This window comes from Mauremys reevesii, linkage group 6 (assembly GCF_016161935.1).
Source record: "Mauremys reevesii isolate NIE-2019 linkage group 6, ASM1616193v1, whole genome shotgun sequence".
NCBI lineage: Eukaryota > Metazoa > Chordata > Testudines > Geoemydidae > Mauremys > Mauremys reevesii.
The window spans coordinates 85,977,420-85,997,030 of NC_052628.1; the positions used below are offsets into that span (position 1 = coordinate 85,977,420).

The 19,611-nt window shown below is 41.7% G+C and overlaps 1 protein-coding gene across 2 annotated transcripts in view; it reads right to left on the reverse strand.

Moving 5' to 3' along the window:
* Positions 1-1,556: 1,556 nt before the first annotated feature.
* NTRK2 (neurotrophic receptor tyrosine kinase 2) overlaps positions 1,557-19,611 on the reverse strand; it is a 275,271-nt gene continuing 257,216 nt past the window's right edge. For both annotated transcript variants that reach the window (XM_039543228.1, XM_039543226.1), the window contains exons 17-18: positions 4,710-4,868; positions 1,557-3,449 (exon numbers count right to left, since the gene is read on the reverse strand). In XM_039543228.1, the coding sequence (XP_039399162.1) occupies positions 3,264-3,449; positions 4,710-4,868 (345 nt within the window). In that variant the 3' untranslated portion in view covers positions 1,557-3,263. The remainder of the gene's footprint in view (positions 3,450-4,709; positions 4,869-19,611) is intronic.

Here is a 19,611-nt window from a genome sequence, read left to right on the forward strand (position 1 = left end):
TTAAAAATATCTCTGGCACTCTAGTATTTCCTCCACCCATGCGGAACTGCATTCACATAAAAAGTTAAATCTTATAAAATAGAGAAAGAAATACCAAAGGAAAAAAGGATTTTGGTTATTTAGCGGACTTTATTAATAACATTGTACCCTAATTATCATCTGTTAGAATATATGTATATGTAAATTTATACATATACACACAATCACACGTACTGTATATGCATGTCTGAATATGTATAAATCAAATATTTATAACACACATATACATATATGTATATACCATGTATATATACACACCCTATGCAAACACACATATATATAATATACATATTATATATATGTGATCGGTTTGTAGCATAGTCCAGAAAGATTTTGTAATGAGCCTGATTGTCATATTTGCTCAGTGTACAAGATTTAGCTGAAGTTGCAAGCATGACAAATGTCTATACATACACTCACCCCTCATTGCCATTTGAACGTATTTCTTTTTCTCTTTTCCACTCATTTTGCTACACTTACACCCCTTCTTATGAATAAATGCAAAACTGGTTTAGCTTTAGTTAATAGCTAGTCTACACTGATTATAGCTTTTATGGACTACTGTTCACATGTGTGATATAGGCCAAGTTTATTCATATTTTTGGCTCTATAGAACATTTGGTCCTTTAAGTTTGACATACTGATATGCTGTTGCACAGTGTATTCTAACACACTATATTTTCCCCACACATGACTCTAGTCTGCTCTTTTAGTAATGAAAAAAGGATGCCACTAGAGCAACTTGTATTTTTTTTCTTCATTTTTGGTATACATTCCATTTGTTCTTGCAAAACCTACCTGTTTGCTTTTAGGTTAGGGACATTGCTCAGAGAGAATAATATCTTGGAGACAAAAAGGATACATTTTTCTAAAGGGCATAAGGAACTATGACAGAATACAACAGGTAGGAGTTTTGTACCTCCCTTCCCCAACACACAACCCTTCCCTCTTCACACTAAAGGTGTAGTCTCAGTGGACTCTTACACTTCACATTTTCTTTTCCATTTTCTGTTATATTGAAACTGAATTTCTTAAAAACATAAAACTCGGTCCCTCAAGAGAATGGGTTTCCCTGAATGTTCAATCTTTTTCAAACAGGGCTATTGCTATTCAAACTTCTAAGACAGCCCAGATAAAATCTTAAAGCCCATTTTGTATGAGTCTTCCTCTTGCTTTTTTTTTTATTTCCAGTTCTAGTGGTTCAGAAATAACATCTGGTTTATTAAAGAAATACTGCATATGGCTTTATAGTTACATTGTTAAGTTTATTTTTAATGCTTTTTTTTCACTGACATAGAGGAAGATTCAACTCCATCACTGTCCAGTCAATTGTTTTATTTCTGAAAATGTTCAAAATCTCTAAGAACTGGCTTTAAAAGCCACTGAAGGAAAAAAGAAAGTGCTTTAATAAATAATATATGCAAGCAAATTATATATTAAAATATTATGGGAACACTTACAAAAATAAAATGCTGAATGTATTAAATAAAATAACCACAACACAAAGATAAAGAACTACTACTACTCTTTGATCTGGCTCATAGTATTTAAAAAAAAAAAAGACAATTTTTTGCAGCAAGGCCCCCTCACAGAGGGAGGCAAATGTTCTTGAGGAACAGGTAAGATTTCTTTCCATTTGTAAGAGTTCATAAGAAAAATAATCCTAAATCTAAATTTTAAATCTTCAGCATCTGTTTGAAAAATAAACATAGATGCCCATGCACTTGCCATCAGCACAGTGGCCATGCATATACTGTACGCACACAATGCCTTTCCAACCAGAAATAAATAAATTACAGAACAGTGGATGCTGGGAATGACACCACTATATCAACCAGAAATTGGTGCTGAACTCAGGGTCTGTATGCTATAATGTCAAGTGATAACCGCAGGATCACACCTAGCTGTCTCCAGGGCCTTAATTCTATCATCCCCTGCCATGGCTCAAACATAATCTACTATTTCCATGTTTTAGATTATTTGCGTAGTATCATATCTGTAACAATGTAAAGACATCTGAATGTAGCTAATGACCTCCATTAGCTCCCTCTAATTAAATATATGTTATACCTTTATGGATTTGCTATTCCTATTAGGGTGTACAACAAGATGAGCAATAGTTTCTGCACAAAGGGCATTAATCGACGAAGACCATGCACAATGAATGAATGTGTATTCACAGTGCACAGTGAAAAAACGGGACTGGAGAGGGAGAGCAGTAGGAATATGCTGCCTGACAAGCACAGTATCTACAGCTTGTCTTGTCTGATCAAAGTCCTCAGCTTCAACACTTGACCCTGAAATGCACACTGTACATTAATCAGCCTAGCTTCAGCCTGTATTACCAAAGGCTAGCTGGAGAACACTTTTATACCAGTGCTATCACAATATCCTACTCTAAGACAAGTTGAGGGATTGTATTTAGCTTATCATAGTGTTGTGTAATCTAGTGCAATGCAGGAAGCATCTTTTTCTTTTTACCATAGACCATAGTACTGGATCTGATGATGAAAAATGCTAACCAAGCACACTCTTTAAACAATCCCTTTACTCCTCAGACAGGCTCCCAGAGGAAAGCACAGAATCCTTTCCTTCCATTAAATCATTTCAGTGTTTTGAGCGGGGTTGGATGCCATCTAATCCCATGGTTCTTCCATATAGTGGATCACACAATGCTGTTTTCTTTCTATCTGGCTTTATCTCAACTAGAAATAAGCTTCCCATAGAGAACACCAATCTTCTTTTTCCACCCACACGCCGAAGCAAAAAAAGTAGAGGTGAATCAAGAGGAACTCCCAGTATCTGTACAGCAGAAGTCACAAAGTTCAAGTCAAATATTTTTTTTCCCTTTTTTCATCCACATCAAAGGCATGAGTACAACAAGGCATTGTTAGTTGTGGTGGGCAATCTGGAGTGTCTGCTGATATAACAGATCAGGTTTTTAAGGCCTTTGTCTATGCAGAGTTACAATAACGCAGAAGCCAGATTGAATAGGAGAGAGAAAAAAAAGAGAGAAACAGAAAGAGAAAAGAGATACATTTCAATAATGTCAAAAAAGTCAATACTGTGTCTACAGATGGAGAAGTGCACATTGCTTGCCCTTTGAAAGCTTCTCCGCATCTTTGTCATTACTACTGTCAGAGTTAAGAACATATTTTGATGGAGTTCAGCGGCCGTTGAACACATTCATTCACGCAGCCCATAAGAGGAAATGCTAGGAGGCTCTAGCCTAGAATATCCAGGTAAACTGGGGAAGCCTTGGCCAAGTTCTGAAGGAGGGAATGGATTTCTTTGATGTTGAGCCTCATGTGAGGCTCCCGTTGCCAACAACCCAGCATCAAGTCGTACACTTCCTTTGGGCACGTACGAGGTCGCTGCAGAACTCGGCCCTGAGTGATGCACTCGATCACCTAGTGAGAGAGCAAAGAAAGAATCAATGGAGCAATAGATAGGCACTAGCCTGCCTTAGTCGGGCAGCACCACTGACAGGACTTTTAACGTCCCGATTGGCAGTGCTGACCAGAGCCATTAGAGTCCCTGGGTGCTGAGCAAGGCGACCCAGTGCCTTACATGCCACAACCCAGTACCGGGTCATGACCTGAACTTTGAAAAACACTGGCTTAAACCACTTCCAAAGTGACATCAGCTAAACTGGAAAAAGGCAATCTGGAATAAGAGGGTCCTCGTGGGGAGTGACACTGGTATAGCTATAGCAGTTTAAATTCATACTTTGCCTAATACTGGTACAATTTTCCTCTGTAGACAAGCCCTGAGTGTGAGTGAATTTATTTCTTATGAAAGGGGCTAAACTGGCAGCCCTGTAGACTGAAATTCTCTGTCTACAGAACTGGTAAATCACGGGAAACTATGGTATAAACTTCCCAAATCTGTTCCATCAACCTGCCAAAATCCTAACTTGGAAGGACCAATGCCTTTCACCCTACTTACCAGGGTAATTCATTCTGAGGGCTTCAGTTCAGCTTCCACACACACACAAGCCTCTACTGAGACTGAGCACAAGTACTCTAACTATTGGCAATTGTGGTAGGGTTTGTGATACAGACTCCAAACCACATGCTGCATGCCCCTCTCTCACTCAGAACCATCCCCTCCCACATGCTCATAGAGGCATCACAGTGGCAGGTGGTCAGTGACTGGAGATACAAGGGGTCATCCCTGGCAGAGTTTTCCTGGGCTTCAAAGGACTTCCGGATCCCCTCAATTTGTTATAGACTAGGATGGGACAGCAGCATTGTTCTTGAGTCACTTACACACACTGGTTGATACCTGTAATAGAGACTGCCAGAGGCTGGGCTGAAGATACTCCAGCCCCTTTCTTTGCAAGACTGCAACACCTGGCACCTCAGTTATTGCTCCATACCCCAGGCAGGTTCCTATCTACCGCACAACTTTCTTGTAGTCTACTTGGATAACATCCTTCTCTCTTAGTGGGAAAAATTCAAAAAGCCAGAGAAAAATGGACCCAAACCATGACACTTGCAATAATACCCTAAGTTTTGGCAAGTCTATAGTGATTTTTATAGTAAATAACATTGCAACTTGTGTGCTATCCTTTCCAATCAGACAGCGATTCCCTTGTGACATCCATATCTTTAGTTAAACTCCACCATCTGAAGCACATTTTGTTATCCACAGTGCATTATACACACCTCATTGTTTGAGAGCTGATACCATGGCTGTTTGCCATAGGTGAAGATTTCCCATAAAACGACCCCCAAGCTCCAGACATCGCTTTCTGTGGTGAACTTCCTGTACATGATACTCTCAGGAGGCATCCAACGAATGGGCAACATGGTGTGACCACCAACCTGATGGAAAAGAACAAACTTGTTTAAAAGAATTCCTTTGGGTTCTTTGTGAAGATGTGCACAATGAATGCCAAACTGAGGGAGTGGATATTGATATTTTCTATTTGTGCCCATTAACTTTACAGAGCCTGTAAGAACAAATTAGCAAGATACTACTGCCTATTATCATAAATTCATCTCTTAATCAATGCAAATGGATGGCAATCACTACCAAGATCAATTTCTCAATATTGTGGTACCTTCAAAGAAATTATTTCTGAATTATATACTGATTTTTTGGACTTATTTAGCACCTTCTAGCCAAGGGACTCAAAGCACTACAGAACAAAACCTAACAACACCCTAACACACTCATTTTACAATACAGAGAGACTAAGGTATCACATAATGAGTTCTGTGCAGACATTTCCCTGTCTTGCACCAAACCCCATTGACTTCAAGTGAGCTCTACAGCCGTCTGTCCATATAGAGCTCATTGTAGAAGTAGGGCCAGAGTGATTTCTCTCTTAATTCCCAATTCCATACCTGACCCACAAGATTTCTCCCTTCCTCCTATGAAGAACTGACCGTGACCTGGGAGGGGAGAATTGATATTCACCTACAGAAATCTGCAATTATTCATATATTTCCTTTCACTGTGTTCATGACCTTCTAGTATTTATAATATCAGAGGGGTAGCCGTGTTAGTCTGGATCTGTAAAAGCAGCAAAGAATCCTGTGGCACCTTATAGACTAACAGACGTTTTGCAGCATGAGCTTTCGTGGGTGAATACCCACTTGCATCCGATGAAGTGGGTATTCACCCACGAAAGCTCATGCTGCAAAACATCTGTTAGTCTATAAGGTGCCACAGGATTCTTTGCTAGTATTTATAGTTCATAGATATTCCAGTGAATAAACTTTACTATTCTGGCAAATAAATTGTCCATGAATATTTTAGTGAAGAATCCATTCCAGTCAACTAGACTTTGAGAAAAGTTAATTTTTAAGTTGAATATTTGCCAAAATTTGAATGTCAAAATGTATAAATAACAAACTGTGATTTTCAAATTGCATAAATAACTAAGCACCAATGTGAATTTCAATTTGCTGATTTTACAGTTGAATCTGCAATTCAAAACTCATTCTGTTATTTAGCTACATCAGTCACCCAGTCAATATCATATGACATATCTAATTATGACCTTGATTCTGCATCCACCCAGAATTCATTGAAGGACTGGGGACTGACTAATGCTATGTGATTTTTTTAAATATTCACAGTGAATTGCTTATGAATTATTGCAGACCAAAATTTATGCACTGAAGAAATCTATAAATAATTTTGAATAATTAAAATATAAAAGAATTCTGCAGCCTGTTTGTAGATAATTTTCTAAGAGAAAAAAGTGCAAATTTTATTGAATTTTTTTTATTACAAATTATTCATTTTCTCCTAAATAGCCTAACCCCCTACCCCCACTCTTTTGGATTAAATAATCTGATTAATAATGATCTGTAACTACTGGGATCAGACTCTGATTCAGCAAAGTACTTAAGCATATGTTGAACTTCTTAGGAATGCCTTTCTGAAACTAGGCCTGTATGAATATTCACAAAGGATTTTTTATTTTCTTAAACAGATGCACTTTCTTAAAACTAGGATCTTCTTTAACCTTGATTCTTTTTAAAAAAATGTTTTTATTTCCATTTTCCAAGTGATTTATTGCCTCTTGATATGCCATTTCAACTTGATCATACAAATTAATAAATCCTAACAAAGCTAATTAACAAATCTAACCCAGTATGATCATTTAATGGAATTCTGATTATCTCTGAATTGGAGCTGTTGTAAATGACTCCAAAATATTTTCTTTTTAAAAGCTATATACTTTTTGATTAATATATTTTTTTCTGTCTGATAATTTCTTTAGTTTATGAAACCATATCAGGACAGATTTTATACTTTTCAAGATTCCATTCTTTTAGATGATCATTCCTCCTTCTGGGACTTTACATAAGTTGTTATAAAAAATATTTTTCTTGTTCTGATGTCAAAACAGCAAATGATAGGTGAGCCTAATAAAAGTTCAGTCAGGGTCCAGATTACTTCTAAAGCAGTTGGTAAATCTTTCCCCATATATTTATCAGTGCTTCAGTGTTAGTGTAGCACGTCAAAAATACAGTCATCACTGTTAGACAGTGCAATCATGCTGCATACACTGCCATAAAAGACCTAGACCGTTACTGATTCCATAAAAATACATAGAAGTGCCACAACCGACATAGGCATGTGTTTTATTAATAGACACTCTTTTGCTGCCCCTCAACCCAGATAATGTGGGTGGAGCATGTCCACAGTTGGTGCTCGAGCAGTGCACCATGTGTAGCTATCCCACTGTTCAAATCACCACCTTCTGACACTAGGAGTTCTGGGAATGGATAGTAGTGCATTATGGAGGTGGGCTCACTGCCCCCATGATGCAGTTTCTTCCATCCTATCAATCTATGGGCTTCCAACTACGTTTTGTGCCCTTTTTCAACTTCCCCTGTAAACTTGGCACCCGCCATCTCTGCCTGAAAGTATGGATCCTGCACTGCTCGTCAGTCTTGTAATAAACATTATGAAGACATCACAGCTGACCCTGCAGTATTTCATGACCTGCAAATCTGAAAATGAATTTGTGGTGCCTGCCCTTCTATGTGCCACTGAAAGAAACAATTCAAGATTGCTGTTGGCATTCATGGAGCAGCTGCACATGGTGGACCATCATTATTGGGCTCGGAAAACAAGCACCGAGTGGTGGGATTGAATTGTGATGCAGATATGGGATGACGTGCAGTGGCTGCAGGACTTTTGGATGCGCAAAACCACCTTTCTGGAACTGTCTGTGGAGCTTGCCACTGCAGTGCGGTGCAAGGACACCACAATGAGATCTGCCCTCACTGGAAAAGTGAGTGGAGATTGCTGTGTGGAAGCTGGCAACTCCAGAGTGCTACTGGTCAGCTGTGAATCAGTTCGGAGTTGGGATGTTCACTGTGGGTGTTGCAGTGATGCAAGTGTGCAGGGCCATTAATTGCCCCCTGCTACGAAGGACCGTGACTCTGGACAATGGGTGGTGAATAGTGGATGGCTTTGCAGCAGTGGAATTCCCTAACTGCGGTGGGGTGATAGATGGGACGCATATCCCAATTTTGACCCCAGGCGATCTTGCAACAGAGTTCGTCAACTGAAAGGGCTATTTCTCTATGGTATTGCAGGTGCTGGTGGATCACCGGGGTCATTTCACTGACATCAGCACAGGGTAGTCAGGGAAGGTGCATGACTAGGGCCCAACCAAATTCGCAGCCCATTTTGGTCAATTTCATGGACATGGGATCTTAAAAATAATAAATTTCATGATTTCAGCTATTTAAATTTGAAATTTCATGGTAATTGTAGGGGTCCGGACCCAAAAAGGAGTTGTGGGGAGGGAGTTGCAAGGTTATTGTGTGTGTGGGGGGGGGGGGGTTGCGGCACTGCTATCCTTCTGTGCTGCTGCTGTTGGCGGCACTGCCTTCAGGGCTGGGCAGCTGGAAAGCAACGGCTGCTGGCTGGGAGCCCAGCTCTGAAGGCAGTGCCTCGCCAACAGCGGTGCAGATGTAAGAATGGCATGGTATGGTATTGCCACCCTTACTTCTGTGCTGCTCCCTACAGAGCTGGGCCCTCAGTCATCAGCTCCCACTCTCTGACTACCCAGCTCTGAAGGCAGCAGTGCGAAGTAAGGGTGTAATGGTATGGTATTGCCACCCTTACTTCTGCACTGCTGCTGGCGAGGCACTGCCTTCAGAGCTGGGCTCCTGGCTAACAGCTGCCAGTCCCCAGCCACCCAGCTCTGAAGGCAGCACAGAAGTAAGGGTGGCAATACCGCGACCCCCTTGTGACTCCCGCTGCAACTTCCTTTTGGGTCAGGATCTTCAGTTTAAGAAATGCCTGTGAAATCTGTATAGTATAGGGTAAAAGTGCACAAAAGACCAGTTTTCACAGGGGGGAAGACCAGATTTCACGGTCCATGACGACTTTTTTGTGGCCGCGAATTTGGTAGGACCCTATGCATGACACACACAACTTCAGGAACAAAGGTCTGTATAGAAAGCTGCATGCAGAGACTTTCTTTCCAGACCAGAAGATTCCAATAGAGGTTGTGGAAATGCCCACAGTAATCCAGAATGACCATTAAATGTGCATTTAGCAGATTAAAGGCTCACTGGTACTGCCTTTTTGGCAGGTTAGACCTCAATGAGGAAAATATTCCCATGGTCATAGCAACCTGCTGTGATCTGTATAACATTTGTGAAGCCAAGGTGGAAAAGTTTCCCCAGGGGTGGAGCACTGAGGTAGATTGGCTTATGGCTGATTTTGAGCAGCCAGACACCAGGGCTATCAGAGGGGCTCAAAGTGGGGCTGCAGTATTTGAATCAGGGAGGCTTTGAGGCAGCATTTTGATAATGAGTCCCAGTAATGTGTCTTTCTGTAATGCATTCAGCCAGGCATTATTTACTTGCTACCTTGAATGATCCCTGTAATGATTCCTGCCTGAGGGTTAACTGTAGTCTGCAAATATGCCAATTGCCACTCTACGAATTTCTGCTGCAACAACCATGCATAGGACACAAATAAAGAATCATTTAATTTTTAAGACTAAATTTTTATTAAACAGCAATATACAGATTTCCATTTCTTACACAGGACATGACACTGAGCAGCATTCTCTCAAATGAAGCTCTCACAGCTGTGTGTAAGTCCAGCTGTCTTTATGGAACATGTCCCTAGGGGTGGAGTGCAAGGGGTACTGTGACAGGCCGGAAATATGCGAGGAATGTGTGTGTGTGGGAGTTTGAGGAGGGCATGGAATGCAGTTCTGTATGGGCTTCAGGGGGGCGGGTCGAGCACGGATATGTTCTGACTGCAGTGCAATCAGGGACCTGAGCATCTCTGTTTGGTCCTCCATGAGCTTTATCATCTGTTCCTCTATTATCCACACCTGCCCATCTCCTCTCCTAGCTATCCATTCTGAGTTTTTCCTTTATTGTCTCTCTCCATGCTCTGTGCTCGCTATCAGCATGATCAGACAATAGCAAAACTTCTTGAAACATGTTCACCTCCTTATCTGATGGAGGTGCTCCGCTGATGCGTAGGAGCTGGCCCTCAAGGGCACATCTGCAGAACCTAAAAACCTATACACAGCATCAGTCCTGAATCATAAAAGTTACATATGCCTCTTTCTCACTTTCCCTTGACAAGCATGCAGTACAGCGAGAGCACTAAACGTGGTGAGGGGGTGCAAGAAGCAGGGGCAGCTCTAGGCATTTTGCTGCCCCAAGCATGGCAGGCAGGCTGCCTTCGGTGGCTTGCCTGCGGTGGGTCCGCTGAAGCCGCGGGACCAGCGGACCCTCCACAGGCATGCTGCCAAAGGCAGCCTGCCTGCCGCCCTCACGGTGACCAGCAGAGCGCCCCCCGCGGCTTGCCGTCCCAAGCACGCGCTTGGCGTGCTGGGGCCTGGAGCTGCCCCTGGCAAGAAGGGACAAAGGATCTGGATGGTTTCAGAAGGGGATCACTACCTGCGCCTTGGGACACTATTGTGAATACTGGCACTGTTTTCCACAGGTGGGTGTGATTGAAGCTGATATCTCACAGCTGAGGGTACCCGAGGATGCAAGGGTGCAGCTGCATGTGTGCAGCTTCAGATTGGGTCCGTATGCCACTTGTCTGTGTGCTGCTTTGGTTCCTGCAGAAGTAATTGCTGATTGGTGCAGCAAAGTTTCCTGCAATGGGGAAAATAAAAAAGCAGCTCTGCCAAGGAACCGTTGGCAGAGGATTGCAGAGTAGCTGCAGGATAGCTTTCTAGAGATCTCTATGGAAGATTCCCAGGAAATCCTGGTGTACATTAACAAACTTTTCCGCAGGATCCCCACTGCGTAGCTGCACTGGGAAATAAGAAGCAAATACAAACAGTACCTAGAGTGTTGTTAATTTCTATCCCTTCTCCCACGTGCACCGTCTAACAAAATAAAGGACACCTCCACCTCATGTCACTGTGCAGTATCAAAGCAAAATGAGTACTTGCTGGAGCTCCCCTCTCCTGCTTCAGGCATGCCAGAGCCAGAATACTGACCCCTAGACCCCTCCAGAGTCAAAAAGAGATCCTGGCTCTTCACGCCTCCAGATGACCCTGTCACCTGTCCCACATCCTCCTCCAACTCGATCTCCTTGTCCACTGCTTCATCATCAGGGTTGACTCTGCTAGCCACTGCCTCCAGTTCCCCCAAAGTATCCATGGGGCTTATGGCAGTGAAGGTGGGGTCGCAGCTGGCGATGGTATGCAGCTCATAGTAGAAGTGGCATGTCTTTAATGCTGCACCAGAGTGATGGTTGGCCTCCCTTTCCTTCTGGTATGCCTGCCTCAGCTCCTTAATCTTAGCACGGCACTTCTGCATGTCCCTGTCATGCTCTTTCTCCTCCATGCCACGAGCAATGTGCCTGTAGGTATTAAAGTTCCTATGGCTGGAGCAGAGCTGCGACTGAACAGCCTCCTCTTCCCACAGACCCAGCACATCCAACAACTCTGGTGTAGTCCAGGAAGGAGCACGTTTGCTGGGAAGGTGCTCTGTGAACTCTCCATGCCAAGCAAACAGGAAGTGGAATTTCAAAATTTCCAGGGTGCATGCCTGTGTACCTGGCTGCAGGGCAGCGAAGTTGAAATGCTGACCAGAGTGGTCATGATGGGCATTGTGGAACACCCTCTGGAGGCCACTTAGGGCAACATAAGCAAGTGCAGTGTCTATACTGACACTGCGTCACTTTAAGTTGGTCGCAAAAAGCTCTATGCCGCTCATCAAAGTGGTTTTATTATGTCAGCATAGCAGGAGAATTACATCAGCAGAAGGAGCATTGCAGTGTGTACACCTCCACTGTTTTGTTGATGAAAACTGACTTCTGCCGACAAAACTGTGTTGTGTAGACAAGGCCTAGGAATCAACATACGCACATCCTTCAGTGCTCTGCTGAATCAGGGCCCATTCATTTCTGAGTCACAATATATCCATCTGGTAGTATAAGGATGTTGTAATTAATTCAATTAATTAATATGAATAATCCTTGGCTGAAAAGGCACTATTAAATCATGGGAAATATTGTTTTAAGTAAAAGTATCATTAATATCAAGATATGTGAACAAAGATCTTGCTTCCTAAACTAAACTAATGAAGCAAACAGCTCCACCCTGCCACATTTACTTACTGTACAAATGATAATTCATTGGAAAGTCAAAAATATTAGTCCCTTAGAAACACACAGTCACTTGCCAGGCCAAAGGGCAAGTGCCAGTAAAACATGATTAGTTGTAAGAAGTTTTTGGTCTCGTTAAATATTAAAGTGGCTCTTTGATCGGCTCATCATACAGCATCCATGATTGCTTTGTTTCAGCAATTTCTTTGACTTGTTCCTTAAAAATTAATGAAAGCTATAAACTGTGAAATATGGTTCTTTTATTTATTATTGTTTATTTATCTTATCAGTGATACGAAGTTTAAAAAGCAAATTAAAAAAAGAACTTTCCCACTCTAATCCCCAGGGCTAGATGCCGCAAAACCACAGTAGAGTTGTGTGGTAGAACTGTGTGCTGATTTTATTAGAATCAATCAGGAAAATAAATACCATTGGTACAATTATGATAGATGACTGTATTTTGGTGACCAAAACTTGGCTGACACAGCTCTATCTGTCTGCCTTACCTGTAAAAGTAAGACTGATTCATCAGTCATTACACCCGCAGAGAAGGCACTTCCTGAACTCATGCCATTCTTGCCGGCTGCATTTAGACCAGAAGGGACCCAGGCTGTAAGATGTTCAGCACAGCCTCTAAGGGGCTGAGTGCCTCTGCTCCAGTTGGACCAAATCCTGAAAGGTATAGTGCACCTGCAACTCTCACAGAAATAAATGCTCAGCAAGGTACATGTTATAGTTACCTGTCAGGTTTTGGCCCAGTGGATGCAATATATATACTTACTTCTTTATTAACTATCATTAATTAATGATTCAGCAATCAGTCCCCACTTCAGAAAAACATCATGACCTATGGCAGTACCTAAGTATGCGTTTTAGCACATGCATCAGTGCTTTCCTGAACTGAGACCTAAGACCTACCACAGCCGTCCTTTGTCAGCCCAGTAAGAACCACTGCCAAGAGAGCTTTAAGTCTTTATATGCTTGGTAAGCTGAAGGGCCTTGTTATTACACACTGTAAATGAAAAGAAGTAGAATGCATTTTTGTTATTGTTCCAAAACTATAAAAATATCCACGCTGCTTATAACGTAACAGGATTACTCTGGTATCTTGCTAGCTCCCCTCCTGTCCACAGGGAGAAGTGAGTTGGAGTTTTTCTGGGACTACAGGAGCTATTGGGTGACATCCTTGCCCAGCTCATAGGAACAGAGGAACCTTTGCAGAAGACTCCTGTGCCCTTACTCATCCCTCTGGATCCTCTGTCTGGGTAAGAAAGACTCTTTGTTTATATTTGTGGGTCTTGATTCAGGCCAATGTAACCTGACTTCCATTGAGGACTCAGTGCCTCTGTAGGGGAAAGTTGTGGAAAGAGGGTTGCGTCAGTGAGGGATGCCTACAAATCCCACTCCTCTTGGAGCCTATAACTGGCCAGCAAACTGGGCAGTGCTGGCTTGGAAAGGGACATAGCCAAAGCACCTGATAAATACAATTAATTAGCATAGTTTCAGGTAGGCTCCACTGATGGGGTTTCCCATGGAGTGCCAAGGCCAGTTTAAAGCTGCCCTCCTCTGGTGAAATCCTAAAGGAAAGTGATGGTGAGAGAGCTGCCTAGTTTTCCATGGGGTGAATTGCCCTTGGTGTGCAATCGCTCTCACTAGTGCAAGGGTGTTCACTGTACATCGTCTTATATCAGAAGGGGTGAATTGAGCCCTTTGTATCCAAAATAAAGTCGATATATATTGTGACAAAGTTCCTCCTCTACCTTGGTGGGTCCTGTGCTTATTGGCAGATTTGCTCGCCTCAAAGATTCACCATGTGGGTCAAGAAAGAGTTCAGAGACCTTCCCCTCTGGTAGAAGCCACAGTCCAGGTCAATTTCTCCTGTGTCTGATCAGGAGTTGGGAGGTTTGAGGGGAACCCAGGCCCGCTCTCTACTCTGGGTTCCAGCCCAGGGCCCTGTGGACTGCACCTGTCTAGAGTGCCTCCTGGTACAGCTGCGCAACAGCTACAACTCCCTGGACTACTTCCCCATGGCCTCCTCCCAACACCTTCTTTATCCTCACCACAGGACCTTTCTCCTGGTGTCTGATAATGCTTGTACTCCTCAGTCTTCCAGCAATATGTCTTCTCACTCTCAGCTCCTAGTACCTCTTGCTCCCAGCTCCTCACATGCACACTACAAACTGAAGTGAGGTCCTTTTTAACTCAGGTGCCCGGATTAGCCAGCCTGTCCTAACTGATTCTAGCAGTTTCTTCTTAATTGGCTCCAGGTGTCCTAATTAGCTTGCCTGCCTTAGCTGGTCCCAGCACGTTCCTGCTTGTTCTGGAACTGCCCCTGTTACCTTACCCAGGGAAAAGGGATCTACTTAATCTGGGACTAATATATCTGCCTTCTAACACTCTCCTGTAGCCATCTGGCCTGACCCTGTCACAATATATACCAATCAATATGATGCATATACCTTAAAGTATTCTATTCATTTAATCATTAATAATAATGTATCCAATGAAGTTCACAGTGCATTTCATGTAAGGATCTCAAAGCACCTTACTAACAATTTAAATCACACAAAATTCCATACCCAAAGAGGTAAACGGACGTACACAGCAGTGGTGTGACTTGCACACAATCCACAGTGATGAGTACATGACAGAACGATCACACACCATTGCAGCAGCAGTACATTTTTAACTGACAGTCTTGATTCTACTCTTTGCACTGGTACAGTAATTATCAATCTTTTTCATGCCATTCAGTAATCTAAGTAAATTTCATTTGCAACTTGTAATCAGAGCAAAAGCTTTGTGTTCTGAGAAATATATACATTAAAGCATCCTCTCTTTTCCGCCCACTCCCCTCACACATCCACACCTCTATGCCACAACACCTTTGGGTAACTCTAAACAAAATTAATTGGAGTTTCCCAAGAAAGATCAATGGGTAAAAATATTAGTATAGGGCCCATTCCTGCAAGGTGCTGAGTACTTCTGAGAGGTCCTGCTTTAGTAGTAGTTGCAGGTGCTCAGCACCTTGCAGGATTGGGACTGTATTGCCTAAAGTGCGATTATAATACTACTGTATATACATCACTTTAAAATAGTCATACATTCTGTAGACTAACATTTCAGGTAAAGACCATCTTTAGTGTTCACTGTAACTAAGGTTATGACAGGTTTAAAAGCATTACAGTTTTAACTTAATAACCTATCACTTAAATATCTGTATTATAGCTATAGCAGTACCACAAAAGTGACAAATGTATGGATAAAATTATGGTGTATTTTCTCGGGTGATTACTTAAGACAAGTATCAGAGAGGTAGCCATGTTAGTCTGGATCTGTAAAAAGCGACAAAGAGTCCTGTGGCACCTTATAGACTAAGAGACGTATTGGAGCCTAAGCTTTCGTGGGTGAATACTCAGTTCGTCAGATGCATGAGACAGTTGCCTTATTATGGTTCATTTTTTATTTGAAATTGCACATCCATACAACCCCAATGAGACTGAAGTCCTTGTTTCCAAGTCCTAGTATATGCAACTGAGAACTCACTGGCACTGCAGTGTTCTTATATTATTGCAGTATTACTAGCATATTGGACTAGACCCTAAATCAGAATCTCCACTAATTAGCTTCTGCTACACGCTAAATATCTACAGGGACAGTATGCCAAGCCACTAAGCTGTGATGTCCTTCTCAAAAGAATCACCTCCAGAAGGAAATGCTGCCACAATGTTTCAAATATGAAATGTCACATTTTAGACAATGCAATGTCATTCCACTGGTCACCGCTTTCATCACCCACCACTTACACTTTCAAAAGGAACTTAGTTCTCCTGAAAGATGCCAGATAAGCCATTCCTGGAAATTCCAGTCCTTTATTTATCCATAGAACAAATACCAGGCTTCGTACTGCCCCACCAATATGTCTCAGCCTTGAACGACAAGAACCACCACAAGAGTTGTGAAGTTAGTGAACATTTTATGCTTATAGGTTCCTTATCCTTTTTGCTGAGGTTGCCAAATGATGCTTTTTGTGATGCTTTTCTGTACTGGAACTGAAAGTTGTGCCACAGAGGCTACGGAGCAGTCTTCACACAGTAACAACTTTTGGATACCTCCTACTTGGGCAGCATTGGTACCAGTTAGTTGTAAAGGGATTTATATCTAACCACTCACAGATGCTGGAACTAAGGATGCGAGGGGTGCTGCTGCACCCCATCTTGAAGTGGTTTCCAATTATAGAGGGTTTACAGTTTGGTTCTATGGCTCTCAGCACCCCCACTATACAGATTGTTCCAGCACCCCTACTAGCCATCCAGTCCCCAAATGTTGGACTGTTTATGAATATTTTTAATACTGTACATTTTTATCATCTACGTCATCTAGCAATGTTGCCTTTATTTGAAATAGATACACTCAACCCCTATACCAAAAAAACACATCTTTTAAGCCACCAGTTTGTTCGGCCAAGGGAAGAGTTATTGTGAACAGGATGCACCCTCAAGTTGTTATTATTGGTATGACATTATAGAAAGAGAGCTCTTAAAATTGGTTGTCTGTGGGACAAAATGGCAGATAAAATTCAGTGTTGATAAGTGCAAAGTAATGCACCTTAGAAAAAATAATCCCAATTACACATACACTTTAGATAGGGTCTAAATTCGCTGTTACCACTCAAGAAAGAGATCTTGGAGTCATTGCAGAGAGTTCACTGAAAACATCTGTTCAATGTAGAGCAGCTGTGAAAAACACTAACAGAATGTTGGGAACCATTAGGAAAGGGGTATATAATATGACAGAAAATATCATAATGCCACTATATAAATCCATTGTACACTTACACCTTGCATACTGCCTTCAGTTCTGGTAGCCTCATCTCAAAAAAGATATATTAGAATTGGAAAAGGTACAGAGAAGAACAAGGATTATGGATGTGGAACAGCTTCCATAGGAAGAGAGAATAAAAAGACTGGGACTGTTCAATTTAGAAAAGAGAAAACTAAGTGGGGATATGATAGAGGTCTATAGAATCATGAATGGTGTGGAGTTAGAGAACAGGGAAGTGTTAATTACCCCTTTCCATAACACAAGAACTAGGGGTCACCTGATGAAATTAACAGGCAACAGCTTTAAAACAAATAAAAAGAAGTATTTATCCACACACAATGCAGAACTTGTTGCCATGGGATGTTGTGTAGGCCAAAAGTATAACTGGGTTCAAAAAAGAATTACATAAATTCATGGAGGATAGGTCCATCAGTGGCTATTAGCCAAGTGTCAGGGACACAACCCCATGCTCCAGCTATCCCTTCACCTCCAACTGCCAGAATCTGGGACTGGATGACAGGAGTGGATCACTTGAAATTGCCTTTATCTGTTCATTCCCTCTGAAGCATCTGGCATTTCCCACTGTCAGAGATAGCATACTGGACTACATGGACCATTGATCTAACCCAGTATGGCCATTCTTATGTTCTTATAACTAGGCAGAATGATGTTACAATTGTGTTCACAGTTCTAAAGCTATTCAGAATTGTTTCCCCTTTTAAGCTTTCTTGCTTATATAAAAACAAACTATTGTATCTATATTCTTTTAAAATCACATTTCTATATTTTCACTAAAATACTGTATTGCCATTACCCAATTCATTTTTTAAAGAACAGTGTTATACTCACATTTTAATATTGCATTGTCACTACAACACCTATAGCACAAGGGGGCTCTGAGCTGGTTGAAGCCTCTAAGTGCTACTACAGTACAAATAATAAATAATGTCAGCAACCATACAGTGGCCATTAATGCTCCAAAATACTGATATTGTTAAATGAAAGGGAAGGAAAAAAATGAAAGGGATTTTAAAAAAGAATTTAACCCCCCTTCCTGCCCTTTTTTACTCCCTTTCTATCATTTCCCATTATTTTTCTACCCCTCCATCCCCTGCCTTTTCTCCCTAGAGGCCATCCATACTCTTCTCCCCAGAATAACTCATATATTTTGTTTACATGTTGATTCTTCTGCACTGCCAGCAACCCACAGGATTTAGGCCCTCATTCTGCATTGACATCTGTGTGGCTGGACCATAGCACCCATACGAAGCCACACGGACGGCAGTGGGGCTCTGCGTGGGTGCAGCTATTTGCTCACATGGATCACAATGCAGGATGGAGACCTGGAGATCTAATTCAGAAAAGCAGTTAACCACATGGTTAGTTAAACTTTGATGAGACTTAAGCACATACGTAGGTACTTTCCTGAACGGGGATGAGTTAAGCAGTCGCCTAACTGCTTTGCTGAATCGGAGCCTTAGTTTGTCATCAGGCTAGTACTAATAGTCTTATTTATTTTGTCTTTTAATCTGAACTATTCACTCAACCCTAATAAAACATCCCAGGCAGTGTGCATCAGGATGATTATAGCACTTTGGGGTGGTTTGTGTCACTCATCTTTTGGTCTTGTGTCTTTTACCCCCTCCTAAAGCATGCTATAATTGCAAAAAAATGTTTTGCCTGTCATACTTATTGCTTAAACTGAAAACCTCTTGTCTCTTGATGAGCCTATCCTCTTTCCTTCTCACAAGATGTTGGCAAATGTTTCTCTTAGCACAAGAAAGATCAATAATTGTTTTTCCTTCTTCCATACCCTGGCCATGCAGACAAAGTCAAGGTCTCCTGAAATATCATCAATCCTGCCACGTCCACCTGTGGAAGAGTAGGTGGTCAGAATCCTGGTTAGAATTATGAACAAGATTACTCCACAGTGGCCTTTAACCCTAGTTGTACTCATCTTTGTTCAATACAGAGCTCATTCGTAAAGCTCTTAATTAATTCTAGCAATAACTGTCAGAAATTTGAAACGATGACTGGTCAACAGTTTATTGCACTCCATGAATTCTGTTTTCTACAGAATATCTGCATAACATCAGTTCAGAATCACATGTCAATACCTTTTCTTAGGATAAAATTATCCTCTCCATTTTGTGCTGTAGATGGGACATCCTCATTTGAAACAAGTACAGACTAGGGATTGTCAGTGTGACTAAGCCATCCCTATTGAGGAGTGGAAATAATTTTGCCAGTGGGGCAGAATAAAGTTGAAGTCTTAAACGGAACAAAAATGTTTATGATCATTTAAATCTCTTAGCGCAAAAAACATCTACCAAAAATCTTTTCAATGATTTTTAACCTCTCAGCCTTTCCCTATGTAACCTTAGAGATGTCTTTAACATCAGACCTTCAAGCAAAGGATACACCTGAGGTGAGGTGATCCATTAACAGTGTGATCCCAGGGTTTGACTTGTATTGCTTTCTAACAATCTTTCTAAAAGTTCTCCTTTTCAAAAGCAATAATACTTTGGATTCACACTGTGAGCCTATATACAGTGGTAAAAAATGGCATCAAATTAAGTTTTGTCAGTGTGGTTGTGGTGGTGTAACTGAATGCAGGATTTGCCCCTCTGAGAAAGGAGAAAAGTCCCTATAAAATATGGGGAGTTGGACTTC